Source organism: Psammomys obesus, unplaced genomic scaffold (genome assembly GCF_907164565.1).
Source record: "Psammomys obesus unplaced genomic scaffold, mPsaObe1.curated_primary_1811, whole genome shotgun sequence".
NCBI classification, from domain to species: domain Eukaryota; kingdom Metazoa; phylum Chordata; class Mammalia; order Rodentia; family Muridae; genus Psammomys; species Psammomys obesus.
In genome coordinates this window covers 2,563,476-2,576,382 of record NW_026596158.1, presented here as the reverse complement: position 1 = coordinate 2,576,382, position 12,907 = coordinate 2,563,476, and the positions used below count along the sequence as shown (strand labels likewise).

The 12,907-nt window shown below is 56.1% G+C and overlaps 3 protein-coding genes across 6 annotated transcripts in view; 1 reads left to right on the top strand and 2 right to left on the bottom strand.

Moving 5' to 3' along the window:
- Nfkbid (NFKB inhibitor delta) overlaps window positions 1-5,142 on the bottom strand; it is a 7,823-nt gene extending 2,681 nt beyond the window's left edge. The window contains exons 1-9 of the mRNA XM_055595057.1: window positions 5,049-5,142; window positions 3,756-3,856; window positions 3,530-3,590; window positions 2,819-3,030; window positions 1,989-2,176; window positions 1,790-1,895; window positions 1,542-1,688; window positions 1,375-1,426; window positions 1,146-1,294 (exon numbers count right to left, since the gene is read on the bottom strand). Of these exons, the coding sequence (XP_055451032.1) occupies window positions 1,146-1,294; window positions 1,375-1,426; window positions 1,542-1,688; window positions 1,790-1,895; window positions 1,989-2,176; window positions 2,819-2,824 (648 nt within the window). The 5' untranslated portion in view covers window positions 2,825-3,030; window positions 3,530-3,590; window positions 3,756-3,856; window positions 5,049-5,142. The remainder of the gene's footprint in view (window positions 1-1,145; window positions 1,295-1,374; window positions 1,427-1,541; window positions 1,689-1,789; window positions 1,896-1,988; window positions 2,177-2,818; window positions 3,031-3,529; window positions 3,591-3,755; window positions 3,857-5,048) is intronic.
- Window positions 4,587-8,398, top strand: Hcst (hematopoietic cell signal transducer). Of its 4 annotated transcripts, none has more exons than XM_055595059.1 (5): window positions 4,587-5,275; window positions 7,131-7,225; window positions 7,501-7,524; window positions 7,894-8,025; window positions 8,262-8,398. In XM_055595059.1, the coding sequence occupies exons 2-5, from the start codon at window positions 7,183-7,185 to the stop codon at window positions 8,300-8,302; spliced, it is 240 nt and encodes a 79-aa protein (XP_055451034.1). In that variant the 5' UTR covers window positions 4,587-5,275; window positions 7,131-7,182; the 3' UTR covers window positions 8,303-8,398. The 4 variants fall into 4 exon arrangements, with proteins under 4 accessions (XP_055451034.1, XP_055451036.1, XP_055451033.1 ...); XM_055595061.1 differs by having other exon boundaries at window positions 7,065-7,225; window positions 8,265-8,398; XM_055595058.1 differs by having other exon boundaries at window positions 7,065-7,225.
- A 123-nt stretch (window positions 8,399-8,521) lies between these two features.
- On the bottom strand, window positions 8,522-12,496 carry Tyrobp (transmembrane immune signaling adaptor TYROBP). The gene is made up of 5 exons (XM_055594937.1): window positions 12,358-12,496; window positions 11,887-11,913; window positions 11,633-11,767; window positions 11,050-11,093; window positions 8,522-8,753 (listed from the first exon to the last, which is right to left on the bottom strand). Exons 1-5 carry the CDS (start codon window positions 12,416-12,418, stop codon window positions 8,688-8,690), a joined length of 333 nt encoding a protein of 110 aa, XP_055450912.1. The 5' UTR covers window positions 12,419-12,496; the 3' UTR covers window positions 8,522-8,687.
- Between the last annotated feature and the right edge of the window lie 411 nt (window positions 12,497-12,907).

Genomic DNA, 12,907 nt, shown 5'->3' with positions numbered 1-12,907 from the left:
GGGCTCTACCACTGAGCCACACCCCAGCCCCTCACTGGGGGATCCTACGCATGGGCTCTACCACTGAGCCACAGCCCAGGCCCTCACTGAGGGATTCTAGGCAGGGGCTCTACCACTGCAACAATCATGAGGAAACCCTAGGTTCTACTCTCAGCACCAAAAGAAAACGAAAAGAAAGTCGGGAAGAAAGGAAGAAGGACAAATAGTTATGCAAATAATCATATGCTTGTATTTGCTTAAAAACAGCATAGGACAGGGACTGGCCCTAGTGGGGCAGGTCTATCAGCCCAGCACCTGTGAGGCTGAGGTAGGAGAATGGTGAATTTGAGGTCAGCCTGAGCTACATAAAGAGACCATACCTAATAATAATGAAGAGAAGGAAGAGGAAGAAGAAGAGGAGGAAGCAGCAGCAGCAGCAAATAACAGGTTTCAGAGCTTGCCTAGCCCACACTAGACCTTTGGTTAAATCCTCAGCACCAACAAAAACTTAAAACTAAAGGGAAAGTGCGTGAGAGGAGGGGACAGTGGGAGTCGCTGTGAGCACTGATTATGGACGTAATGTTGGCACACAGGGCTCACATCACAGAATTTGTACTTAATCCACGTTCAGATTCGTGTTTGGAAGAATAGTTTCTTAAGCCTAGGGCAAGGAGATGGTGGGCTGGACAGTAACCACAGGACGGCCTCCATCTGAGGTTCAGAACCCCTGAACTAAAACACTAATGTTTAAAACTAAGTGACAGTGAGTCCCCTCGGCCTGCCCATGGAGGTGCCCCTAGCACAGCAGAGGGGGACTAAATGTAGAATTAAGAGCCAAGTTCTAGGGTCAGATTCCCTCCCTGGGTTCTAATTCCCTCCCCAACACAAATGTTCAGTCCCCTTGGGCCTCTGTTTCCTCATCAATAAGATGTAGAAAGTAAGAGCACACACCCGAAGGCGGGAGGCAAAAGCAGCCCCCTAAGCTCCTCAGCGCTTTCTAAGATCAGTAACATTTACATGGGCCACTGGGGCTCAGAGAGGTGGAGGAGCACACTCAGCATGACACACAAGGAGAAGCAAGGTCAGCATCTAGTGGCCCCGTCACCCAGTGGCGCTCTGCATACACTTTCCTAGGGCCTGCCCATCCCCACGCCAGCCACGCTTACCTGGCTGGTATGACTGGCACCCATTTGCAGCAACATCTGCACACAAGCCAGTCTGTCTCGGGCTTGGGAACTCAGCATCCTTGGACAGACAGTGGGTGGGAACATAGCAGCGTTGAGAGCCAGGATGGCCGTGTGGAGGGGGGTAAGGCCTGTGGAAGGGACACGGTGAGGGACCCTGCCCAGCCAGCCAGCCTGCCTGCCGCACCAGCCCTGGCTACGACTGGCTCACCTTCAAAGTCTCTGGCTTCCAGGTCTACTTGAAGGCCTGATTTAAACACAGCCTGGGAGAAGAGGAAGGAGGAGAGCTGTGGGAGGGTCTCTCTAAACGAGGTCCTCAAAACCAGGATCTGGATAACTGGTCCACCCCCACGCCCTGGATTTTCCAGCTGGCCATACCGAAAGGACTCCTGGGAGCCCGTAGGTGGCAGCCACATGCAAGACAGAACGGCCCTGATGGTCGGTGGCGTTAGGCTCCGCTCCCAGACTCAGCAGGTCTCCCACGATCAGCGGCTGGTTGGCAGCGGCTGCCACCAGGAGGGGCGTCTGTGAATCACGACGGAATCAGCCTGGACCCCCGGGGCCCTCCCCTCTGAACGTCAGGTGCCCTCCTCCCCAAGGGCGAGGCCCGGGCTCCTGGCCCTTACCTTGCCCTTATGTTCACGAATATCCAGCTGTCGGTACATCTGGAACACCTCCGCTGCAGCGTAAGCTGCCCAGCGCAGCCCCCGAGCAGCAAACAGGTGCAAGAGCCTGAGGACGGGGGGTGGGGGGACAGCAGTGAGAGCAGCCCCCACCCCCGGGGGAGCCAGGAGTCTGGAGGTCACCCTGTGCCCCTGTACTCACGTGTCTCCTTCCTCATCCTGGGCCAATAGCTGTTGGGGCCCCAGAGCCAATATGTGAGCTCGCGCTGTCTCCAGGGAGGGTCCGGTAGACGGAGGCAACTGTGGGGATCCTGAGGGGAGGCCAGCGGCTATCCAGGATCCTACCTGCGACAGGGAAGGTTCTGTATAGAGCTGGGTATCCAGAGAGTCCTAAAAGGTATGGGGGGAGAGGGAGAGAGCGAGGCAGCTGAGAATTCTCATCACACACCAGACACTTCAGCTTCACCAAAAGGGAGAAGGGATTTTTTTTTGGGGGGGGGGAGAGGGATGCTTGCTTTTTGTCTTTTGAGAGAGGATCTCACTGAGATGCCCAGGCTAGCCTTGAACTTGAAGCAATTCTCCTGCCCCAGAAGCCTGACTGCTGGGGTTGAGCTCAGCTTGTTTTAGTTTCTCCTTTGCTATGCTACCTAGGCTGGTGCCAACTCACACCAAGCTAGCTTAAAACGTCGATCCTCTTGCTTCTGCCTCCCGGCTGCTGAGACTGCAGGCTTCAGCCAGTACTCCTGGCCAGGGGTGGCATCTTAAACCAGTGCCTGACATCCCAGGATACTGCACAGATTCCCCACTTCCCATTCCTACCCAATGGAGACTGAACCCCATGGCCTCACACAGGCTAGGGAAGAGCTTGACCACGGACCAATATTCCAAACACTCTTTTTCTTTTTTTTTTCCCCAAAGATGAGGTCTTCTGCCTTGCCTCCTGAGTAGCTGGGATGACAGGTCTACACCACCAGGTTTAGCATAAATGGGAATTTTTAAAGCACCCCTTAAGTATCTGTCTCTAGAGTTTACCTCCATCCCCAGGGGAAATGGGCCTGACCGCCCTGGGTCTGATGTTGTGTAGAAATCAGGAACCAGGAAGCCTTCGGCAGCAGAGTACGGGCAAGAGCTGTCTATATAGGTAGCATGGGTGCTAGGGTCCCAGTCGGCAAAGCCTGAAGGGGGAGCCAGGTTGCCAGGTCCAGAATCCACAGTCTCTTGGAAGGCGGGGAAGTGGGTATGGCCTGCAAGCAGGAGGGGACAGGACCAGCCTGTTACTAGAGCCTGGAGTCCTCTCCAGGGACAGGGAACCTGGCGTCTGCTGAGGTACTGCCAACTCGGACTTCTGAGGCACAGAGGCGCTGGGTCCCCCAGTCCTGGGACACCAACAAGTGGGAAGCCTGACCTCCTGGGTCCCAAACAGCTGGGATCTGGATTCCTGGAGTGTCAAAGCTCAGGGTCCTTGAAGGACTATATTCACGGATGAAAAACCAATGTCAAATCCCAGGGTTTTCTGCTTTATTTTCTTTTTTGAAGACAAGGAGTCTTAGCTAGCTCTAGGTGGCCTACAACTAGAGGGTAAACAAGCATGGCCCCAAACCCAATGGCAACCGCCCCCCTCCACCTCTGGAGTTTGGGAATACAGGCCTGTGCAACTATGGCAGGCTGTCCATCACTGCCTGGTCCCCAGAGTTCTAAGTATCCAAGAGAAGTTGGGGCTGGGAACCAACTTTCTCTTCTTACCTGCCTCTGCCTCGTTCACGGATGGCGTCGGGGGCTGGACCAGAGGAGGGGAGAAGTGTCCCTTCAAAGTAAAGAAAATGGGACCGCGAGTGAATGTATGCATCTGGAAGGCTGTTTCAGGTCCATTCCCCACCCGCAGGGCATCCAGTCGGGACTACAACTCCCGTCTGCCCCAGCGCACGCGGCTTCCCGCGCGTGGTCCTGCACAGGATCGGCAGACACTCACCGGCACCCCGCCCGCTTCTGGCTGCTGCTGCCGGCGCCTCTGTTCTTCCAGAAGCTTCTTGACGGTCTGCGTCGGGCAGTGGCTGCGCTCAGCGCGACACACTGTGTGTGGGGAGGCAGAAGGAAGTCGTCAGGGCTGTTTAAGTCACCCAAACGCGCCCTCAGCGGCGGCGCGGGGGCGCGGGGAGGAGCGGACGTGGGCGCCCTCCTCTCCCTCCCGCGCGGAAAAACTGGAGCGCCCCAAAGCCCACAGAAAGAGGTTGGGCGCAGGGCCCGCCTCCGCCGTTTCCTCCCTTCGGCTCCACGCTTTTCCTCCGCCCGCACTTTCCACCGGCGTAGTGGAAACTGGGGAAGTGGGGAGGCGCGCGCTCCTCCGAAGCGTCGCCACATCCGTAAAAAAAAAAATCCCAGCCGGGTCCCAACGCTTGGAGTGGAGGGTCGGGGCGGGGTGGACCGCAGTACCCTAGCGTCCTCCGCAGGGGAGTGAAAGAAAAGGGGAGCTGCCACCGTTGCCCCCTCCTCTCCGCCGGGATCCACGAAGTTCTCCGTGATCCAGGGATGCGGATCACGGACGCGCGATCCCGAGGATGCTCGCCCCCCCCCCCACCCCCGCGCGCGCGCCCCCCGCATCCCACAGACGCCGCATCCTCTCATCCAGGCTTCCCCGCTTAGGCTCCAGCGCGGGAAGGGTTAAGCCGGCCGGGGACCGAGTCCCGGAGAGCGGCGGGAGGGAGGGAGGGAGGGAGGGAGGGGACGCCGCGCGCCGACGTCACGGCGCTCACGCAAGGGAATCTTCCACCTCCCAGTTCCGCTGGCGACGCGCGCCGCAGGTGTCCCGCTCGGAGGCGGGGCGCGCGGCGGAGCGCGGCGCCCGTGGAATCCCCGGGCGCGGGGAATTCCTGCCCCGGCCCGGGGACACTGCGCCCGAGGGGCTCTGGGAAGTCCCCGGGGCGGGGCTGCTCTCGGCCAGCGTGGACCCCTGAGGTCCAGTACCCGACCCTCGGGACCCGAACCCGCGTCCCGGGCGCACCTCCGCGGACGCAGTGCAGTCTTGGGGGGGTCCTCTTACGGAGCCCCCGGGGTCAGACCTCCCAACCCTTGCACCCCGACCCCCAAGGCTCCGGATCTCTCCCTTAATCCCAGCACCCCCAGGACTCAGGAGGCCAGAATGCATGCCACTCTTCAGCCAGCTCCCTTCAACGCCGGGGACCCCAAGTCTCAGGGCCCGGCTTACCGCCCTAGGCAACCCTCATGCGCCCAGAAGGCCGCGTACCTCGCCCTACTCCATCCTTACCTCGCGGGTTCTTGGATGCAGATTGCGGGCCCCCAGGGCCGCGGCCTCGGCGCTGCGCCAGCCTCGCTGCTTCCCCCGCGGAGCCGCCGCCGGGTCCCCCGATCTAAAGCCGGGTCCCCCGCGAGTTTTTAAATTCGGGGTTTGGCCACGCCCAGTTCGAGGCAGGACCCCGCCCACCGTCCTGGGAGTCCCCGGTGTAGCGCTTGAGCAAACTTAAGTCTCTGGAGGTGAGAGCCTGACTTTCAAGGGTCTTATCCTCTGGTCTTCCCGGAAGGGGGTTGCTGGGGGTCCTACCTCTTCCTAGAGGGGGGACACTGGGGACCTGGAATTCGGTGTCTCCGGCCGAGGGGATGCTGGAGGTTTTGACTTGGCTGCGCATAGGCTGCAGTACTGTTGGGTCCTGGGGGAGAAGAGGACCAGAGTCCGGACCCCACGGCCCCTTGGAGAAGTCCTTAGGCAAGGGTCATACAGGTGGCTTAGATCTCTTTCCCATGTGGCCTTTTCCTTCTTCAGAATTAACTTTCATTTATGACATTTTTCTCCCCTTTGGTTTCAGTTTTGATTTGTGTGTGTGTGTGAGAGAGAGAGTGTGAGAAAGAGGTGTGTGTGTGTGGGGGGGGTTGGCTTGGTGAAGCCCAGGCTAACCTAGAACGCGAGGTAACTGAGGATAATCTTGAATGTCTCTATGTAGCTCTAGCCGTGTGGAACTCACTTTGTAGACCAGGCTGGCCTCGACACCCACAGAGATCCCCCTGCCTCTGCCTCCCGAGTGCTGGGGTTAAAGGGGTGCTACTATGGCCAGTGTCAGTAGTTGCTCTAAATGAGAGGGGAAACGGGTGTGGGTGAGCTTCCCCGGAGCTCTGAAGTCGGCTGGAGAAGCCCAGCCTTTTTGTATGGATTTCCAGTCTTTAACACAGTTGACATCAAGTACCTTTGTCCGTGGAACCATTTCTCTACCCTCCTCCTGTTTTTGATACGTGTGGCTGGCCTGGCACTTGCTAAATCAGCCAGGCTAGCCTTGAACTTACAGCCACCTTCCTCCCTTGGTCTCCCTAGGGTTCGCCGTACAGGCTGGGCCATGGTGCCCTGCTCACTTATCCATCCCTCTAAAGACACTTCGCTGTGTCTTTCGCTGTGTGCTCGGGATAGAGAGGTGTGAGCCAAACAGGAATTCCCAGCCCTACTAGGGGACCGACTTTCTCAGTTCCCGCTTTGTGACCTTCCTTAGCACTTAACCGTGATGACTAAGTTTCTCTCCTGCTTTCAACACTGTTTCCTTGCGTTGGGCCTCTCCCTCCCTTGCTTCCACCTTCAGCTTCCCTAGCTGGTTCCCTCTCCTCTGGCAGTGCGTGTGGGTGCGTCTGTACTTTAGTGAGCTCACCCAGCCTTATGGCTTTAAATGCTTCCTTCAGCCAGCAGCCCTCTCATTTACATGCCAGGACCGCACTCATCCCTAAGGCTCTGAACTCCAACTGGGGACATCCACATCTCCAGAGAGATCTACCAGGTGTTTTTGTTTTTTATTTATTTATTTTTATGTATGCGTGATCTGTTTTCACACACCTAGAAGAGGGGATCAGATCCCATTACAGATGGTTGTGAGCCACCATGTGGTTGCTGGGAATTGAACTCGGGACCTCTGGAAGAGCAGCCAGTTACTCTTAACTGTTGAGCCCCTTCTCCAGCCCCTATCCGGTATTTTCAACTCAGTGTGCCCTAATGGAGGCAGCCCTCTCCTCTCTAAATCAGCTCTTCCAAACTCTCTACCCACTCTCCATCTTTCTAATGTCACCCAGGCCAGAAACAACAGTCACCCTGGCCCCCTTTCTCAAATACCCACAGCCCCAAGCACTGTTGGCTCTACCTCCATCATATTTACAGAATGTCCATCATGGCCACACCATGGCCCGCTGCCACTCCCACATGGATAATCACAGAGGCTTCTCTGGGCTCTCTGACTCGCCGGAATTTGTTCCCCAAAGAAAGTCTTAAAGACATACATGTACCCACACACAGGAAGTAGGTGGTATTGTCGCCGTCGGGTGGCATCCGTTCTAGCTGCCTCTCCCCTACTGTTTCGAGGACTTCCCTGGACCACAGTCTTTGGCCGGATCCCTTCAGGTCCCAGCCCAGCATGGCCCCTCCAGGCCACCTCCTGTTCCTGCTTCTGCTCCCAGGTGAAGCCAGTGGGAAAGGGTTGAGGGGACAGAAAGGCTGCCGTCTAATGTCAGCCGTGCAGAGGGCAAGCCTTTCTCCCTGTGCCCGTGGGTCCTTGGGGGTTGGGGAGGGTGGGGTTCTGGAGCTGTGAGCTCTCCTTGTGGCCAAGTCACTTCTATTTCCCCTTTCTGGTCGCTCCTTTCCCAGTCACCTCTCCCGTGTGGGGTGTCCCCTGTCCCTACGTGTTGGGGACTGCTCCCCCCTTCTCACCCCCACTTTCTCGGTCTTTCCACAGTGGCTGCAAGTCAAACGCCAGCAGGTGAGGTTTGAACCAAGCCTTTGACCTGTAACTTCAGCAGCTGCCTGCAGCCCTGAAGTCTGGTCGAGGGCACCCCCCTGGCTCAGGACATTCTAATCTCAGCCCTTTCCGGGTCCCATTGACTCTCCATCACCCAGTGCAATCTGTAACAGATTCCCCGTGTGTCCAGGGCACAGCCCTTTGGGTGTTCTGACAGCCTGGCTTCCTTTAGAACCTCCCCACCCCACCCCCCATTTCGCATCCTAATCCCAAAGAATCTGGGATCCCTTCCCCAGCCGACCCCTGCGCCCCCTTCAGGGAGGCAGGGGCGGGCTCCCTGTGGGCGAATCTCAGCCTCAGCCGCCTGCCGGTCTGGGCTCTAACCCTTAGGTTCCTGCTCCGGATGTGGGCCTCTGTCCCTGCCGCTCCTGGCAGGCCTGGTGGCTGCAGACGCGGTGCTGTCGCTCCTAATCGTGGGGGCGGTGTTTGTGTGTATGCGCTCACTCGGCAAGCCTGCCCAAGGTCAGCCAACACGGGGGCGGGGCCTGGCGAGTGGGTAGCGCTCCCTAGGGAAGAGGGGGGCTCCCACAAGGGCATCCCCGGGGAAGCCCTGGAGGTGGCGCTTGGGAAACCCTGGGGGAGGTGTCTGGGGAGCCCCTGAGGAAGCCCCTGCTGAGACAGGGGGTCTCCTAAGAGGGTGGAGATGCAGGAAGGGTAGTGGGTGGTCAGGCTTCAGGCTCTCGCTACCCCACCCACAGAAGATGGCAGAGTCTACATCAACATGCCTGGCAGACGGTGACCTCATCTTTGGCTTCTGACCTCTCACCCCGGATCGCATCGCGTAGGGGTGGCTGGGGACACGCTCCTTCGGAACTGGAATAAAGCGATACAAATACCTCTTGTTCTCCCCAACGTCTGACTTCCTCCCAGGTCGCTGTTTCCTGACCTAAGACCGGCCTCAGGGGCCCCACGGTTACCCAACCCCTCAGCCCAGTCGCGCGTGTCACTCAGCCGTGGCTTCTGCTCCGCTTTTATTTGGAGACAGAAACGGGGCAAGGTGGGACATCTCAGGGAGGGCGCTGCGAGGATCGGGATTCCAGCGGGCGTCCCAGGGAGGGCATGCTGAGCGGCCACCCGGAACCCCCGGATCCAGGCGTTAGGTTGCGGACGGCCGCGGTGTGGCCTTATCTGTAATACTGCCTCTGTGTGTTCAGGTCGCTGTAGACGTCTGGCCTCTGACCCTGAAGCTCCTAAAAAAAAAAGATGGTGGCAGTTACTGGAGAGGGCCCAGCAAGTAAAGCAAACCCAGCCTCCTAAGGCCCTTCAGGGTCCCTGGCAGCTTTTTCAAACTTTAAATCATGAAAGAAAACTGGATGTTAGTCAGATGCATTCAGCATGCCCCTGGCTTCTCTGCCTGGACATTATGCCCCAGCCTCAGGGCCTTTGCACGAGCAATGCCAAGCCCCTCGGTGTTCAACCTCCTCAGCTGCCCAGGCTCAGTTTCCCCGCACTCAGCTTTTATTCCTACCCCACCGTTATCACATTGGCTTGTTCTGGTCTCTTCACAATGTCACCCCAAAATGATTTTGTTAATTTGCTTCAAATCAGTCTCTCCAAGAAGAGGCTATGCCGACCAACGAAGGTCTCAGCCAAGCCGCTGAAGGGCAAATAAATCAGGCTGACATTTTGCCCTGAAATTCCCTGCTTCTCAGGGACTGGACAGCCTGCTGGGTCTTCTGGGCATCAGACTGCCAAACGAGAGATTCTTTTTTGTTTTTTTGAGACAGGGTTTCTCTGTGTAGCCCTGGCTGTCCTGGAACTCACTCGGTAGACCAGGCTGGCCTCGAACTCACAGAGATCCACCTGTCTCAGCCTCCCGAGTGCTGGGATTAAAGACGTGTGCCACCACCGCCAGCCCATCCCAAAGGCTAGGAAGAAGCTAGAGGCTGGTGGGATGGCTCAGTGGGCAAAGCTGCCAAGCTTGACAACCGGAGTTAGAGTCCTGAAACCCGCACCGTCTTCTGACCCCACATGGCTGCCAAGGCACACAATAAATAAACAGTAACATAGATGCAATTCAAACAATAAGGTAAAGGTAGGATTTGATATCCTCCTATGGTCTGCATACACACACACACACACACACACACAGAGGCACATACACACAGACACATATACACACACACAGAAATAGAGTCTTGACAGATGCATGCCGATGACATTATGGTTTTTAGGCGTGAGTTCAATGACAGTTTGCACTGTCTCCAGCTTTGACTCTTTTCAATTTCGGTTAATTCTATTTATTTATTTGTTTGTTTGTTTATTTATTTATTTATTGGAGTCAATCCAGAGCCTTGTGCATGCTAGATAAGTGTAGGCTGGGCTGCATTCCCACCCCATTCCACTTTTAATTTTTCTTTTCTTCAAAGACAGGGGTTCATCCTGTAGCCCTGGCTGGTCTGGAACTCTCTAGGAAAACCAGGCTGGCCTAGAACTCACAGAGATCCACCTGCCTCTGCCTCCCCAGTGCTAGCATTAAAGCCTGCAGGGCTGCCATGCTCAGGACTAATTTTTTTTTGATATATTATATACAGGCCGGACTGGCCATGAACTCACAGTACTCCTGCCTAGCTTCTGGAATTGGCACGAGTGTGCTGATTATTATTACTATTTTGTTTTGTGAATACTAGGTAAATGCTGTACCGCTGTCGGACTCCCCTACCTTCACCCAGTTTTTTTTTTTTTTTTTTTTTTGAGACAGGAACTCAGTCTGTAGCTTAGGCTATGAACTTGCTAAGTAGCCCAGGCTGGCTTCAAACTTCCCATCTTCTGCCTCCCAAGTGCTGAGATCGCTCTGTATTTTTATGTGGAGTTTTTCTGAGCAGCCTCGCTTTGGTCAGCTGCTCAGAGGAATGTGCATCCTGCTTCGGCACACCGGAACCCTGCTGGAGTACGGCTCCTCCACACACCACGCTTAGGCTAAATTCTGCCTCATCCAGGGCTCCTCCCAGCCCCACTGAGGACACACGCCTGACAGAGATGGAGCCCCTCTATTTCCCCCCCACACGGCTGAGCAGGACAACTGATCATGGAATAAGCTGGCAGACAATCTTTCGTCTTCAAGGTGGGGGGGAATAGGGAAGGGACCTTAAGGTGCCAGGAAGGGTGCTGTGTGTGTGTGTGTATGTGCATGTGTGTGTGTCTGTGTGTGCATATATGTATGTCTGTGTGTGCATGTGTGTGAGTGTGTGTCTGTATGAACGTGTGTCTCTGTGTGTGAGTGTGCATTTGCGCATGCATGTATGTGTCTGTGTCTCTGTGTGTATATGTATGTGTGTCTGTTTGTACGTGTGTGTCTGTATGTACATGTGTGTGTGTATATGTATGTGTGTCTGTTTGTACATGTGTGTGTCTGTATGTACATGTGTGTGTGTCTGTGCATCTCTGTGTGTATATGTATGTATGTCTGTGTGTGTGAGCGAGAGAACGATGGGGGTGTGGGGCTAGGAGCAGGAGCGAAGGCGGAGAAGAACTCGCCAGCCTTACCTGATAAGGTGACTCGGTCTCAGCAATGTGCTGTTTCCGGGTCCCTGCAGAGGGATAAAGAGTGACACAGGGTATGAAGATGGACTAGTCTGTGGGTTGGCACTGCCTTGTTGTTTTAAAACCAGCTCTTCTGAGCAACTTGAGAGATGGTTCAGCACTTAAGAGCAGGTGCTGCTCTTGCAGAGGACCTGAGTTCAATTCTCAGAGCCCACACTGGAGCACTTGTAATTCCAGTTCCAGGGCATCTGGTGCCATCTACTGGCCTCTGCGGGCACTGCACTCAAATGCACACACACAGATTAAAATAATAAAAACAAACACATAAATAAATAAGAGAGAGAAAATACCAGCCCTTCTGGCCTGGAGGTGAAACTTGGTTGGCAGAGAGTGCTTGCAGTTCAAACATGAGGCCCCACTTGGCTCCTCAGCATTAGGGAAGGAACACAAACAAACCACAGCACCAGCAAACCAGCCCTTCCATGCGCAAACCTTTGATATTTGTGAACTTGAGGCTCCCCCCATGCCCACCTCCCACCAGGCCAGCACCCACCAGCCCCTGACAACCCCCGACAGCTCCACTCACCCTCTGCAGACCCTCGGCCTCGAGGGACCAGGCGGCCCAGGGAGTACACAGCCAGGGCAATGAGCAGTGTCAGAACCAAGTCACCCAGCACAATCCCAGCCAGTACACCAGGGCTCACAGGAGAACAGTTGCATTCTGGGAAAAGTGTCACAGGGGGAGGAGGAGAGGGAGCATAGGGAGGGTTAAAAGGAAAGTGGGTGGTGTGAGGGGGTCTTTGAGAGGAGAGGAAAAAGATTGGGGGTGTCATGGCTTACCACTCTGGGCCTGGACGGGACTTAATCCTAAGGAGGAAAAATTAGGTAAACTGAGAGATGTGGAGGCAGGAGAATCGAAAGGTTGAGGCTATCCTCAACTATGTAGCCAATTTGAGCTAGCCTGGGCTATCTGAGATTCTGTGTTCAAAAGAGAGGTAAATGGAGGCACTGATGGACAACGGGTGGAGGAGCCGGAGAAGGCAGGAAAGGGCAGCATCTCACAGCTGGTGCCGAGGCAACCAGCCAGTGTGGAATACCTGTGCAATGCCAGTTGTCCCGGTTAGATGTCCCTCCTAACGAGCCTGCCGGGTCCCAAAGCTTGGGGCCTCTAGCTCAGGGAGAGAGCCACAGGCTCTAGAGGAACTTCTTCCTTCCAGCCTTCCCCTTTATCTGTCCTGTCCCTTCCTGCCCAGGCCCGGCCTCTAGCAGAGCTGAAGACGCAGGCGGCAGGCACAGAAGCCCCCAACTCACCTCCCACAGTCAGGAGAACAGGGAGCAACAGCAGGTGCCGGGAGGGCTCCAGGGTCCCCATGGTGACCAGACGGGTGCCGGACACCTCAGTCCAGGGGCTGGTGGGATGTGGGGTGACGTCCAAGCAAGTGAAGGAGGAAGTCTGAGGTGGTGGTGGTAGGAGGAGGAGACGGCAGCAGGGAGGAGGGACACACAGACACCCACAGCAGAAAAAAATGCAGCCCAGGGACAGGGCCGCAGAGAACGTGGCCTGGGGGCTGTGCCGCAGACTTTACAGATCGAAAAAGAACAAGGGCTGCCAGGGGCAGATGTTTTCACAGGAGGGACAGTGGGTAACAGCGGTCAAAGTTTGGCTCAGCCTCTTCCTGGCTGGGTACCCTTGAACAAGCCATTTAACCTCTCTGGGCCTTGATGTCTTCACCCACAAGATTGAGAGAAAAATCGTCCTTACATAGCAGGGTCATGGCGTCTCAGCCAACTGATGCTCCTGAAGCAGGGCCTGACACACACTGGCCTTGAAAGCATCGGCTACAGCTCTTACTTGGCATTC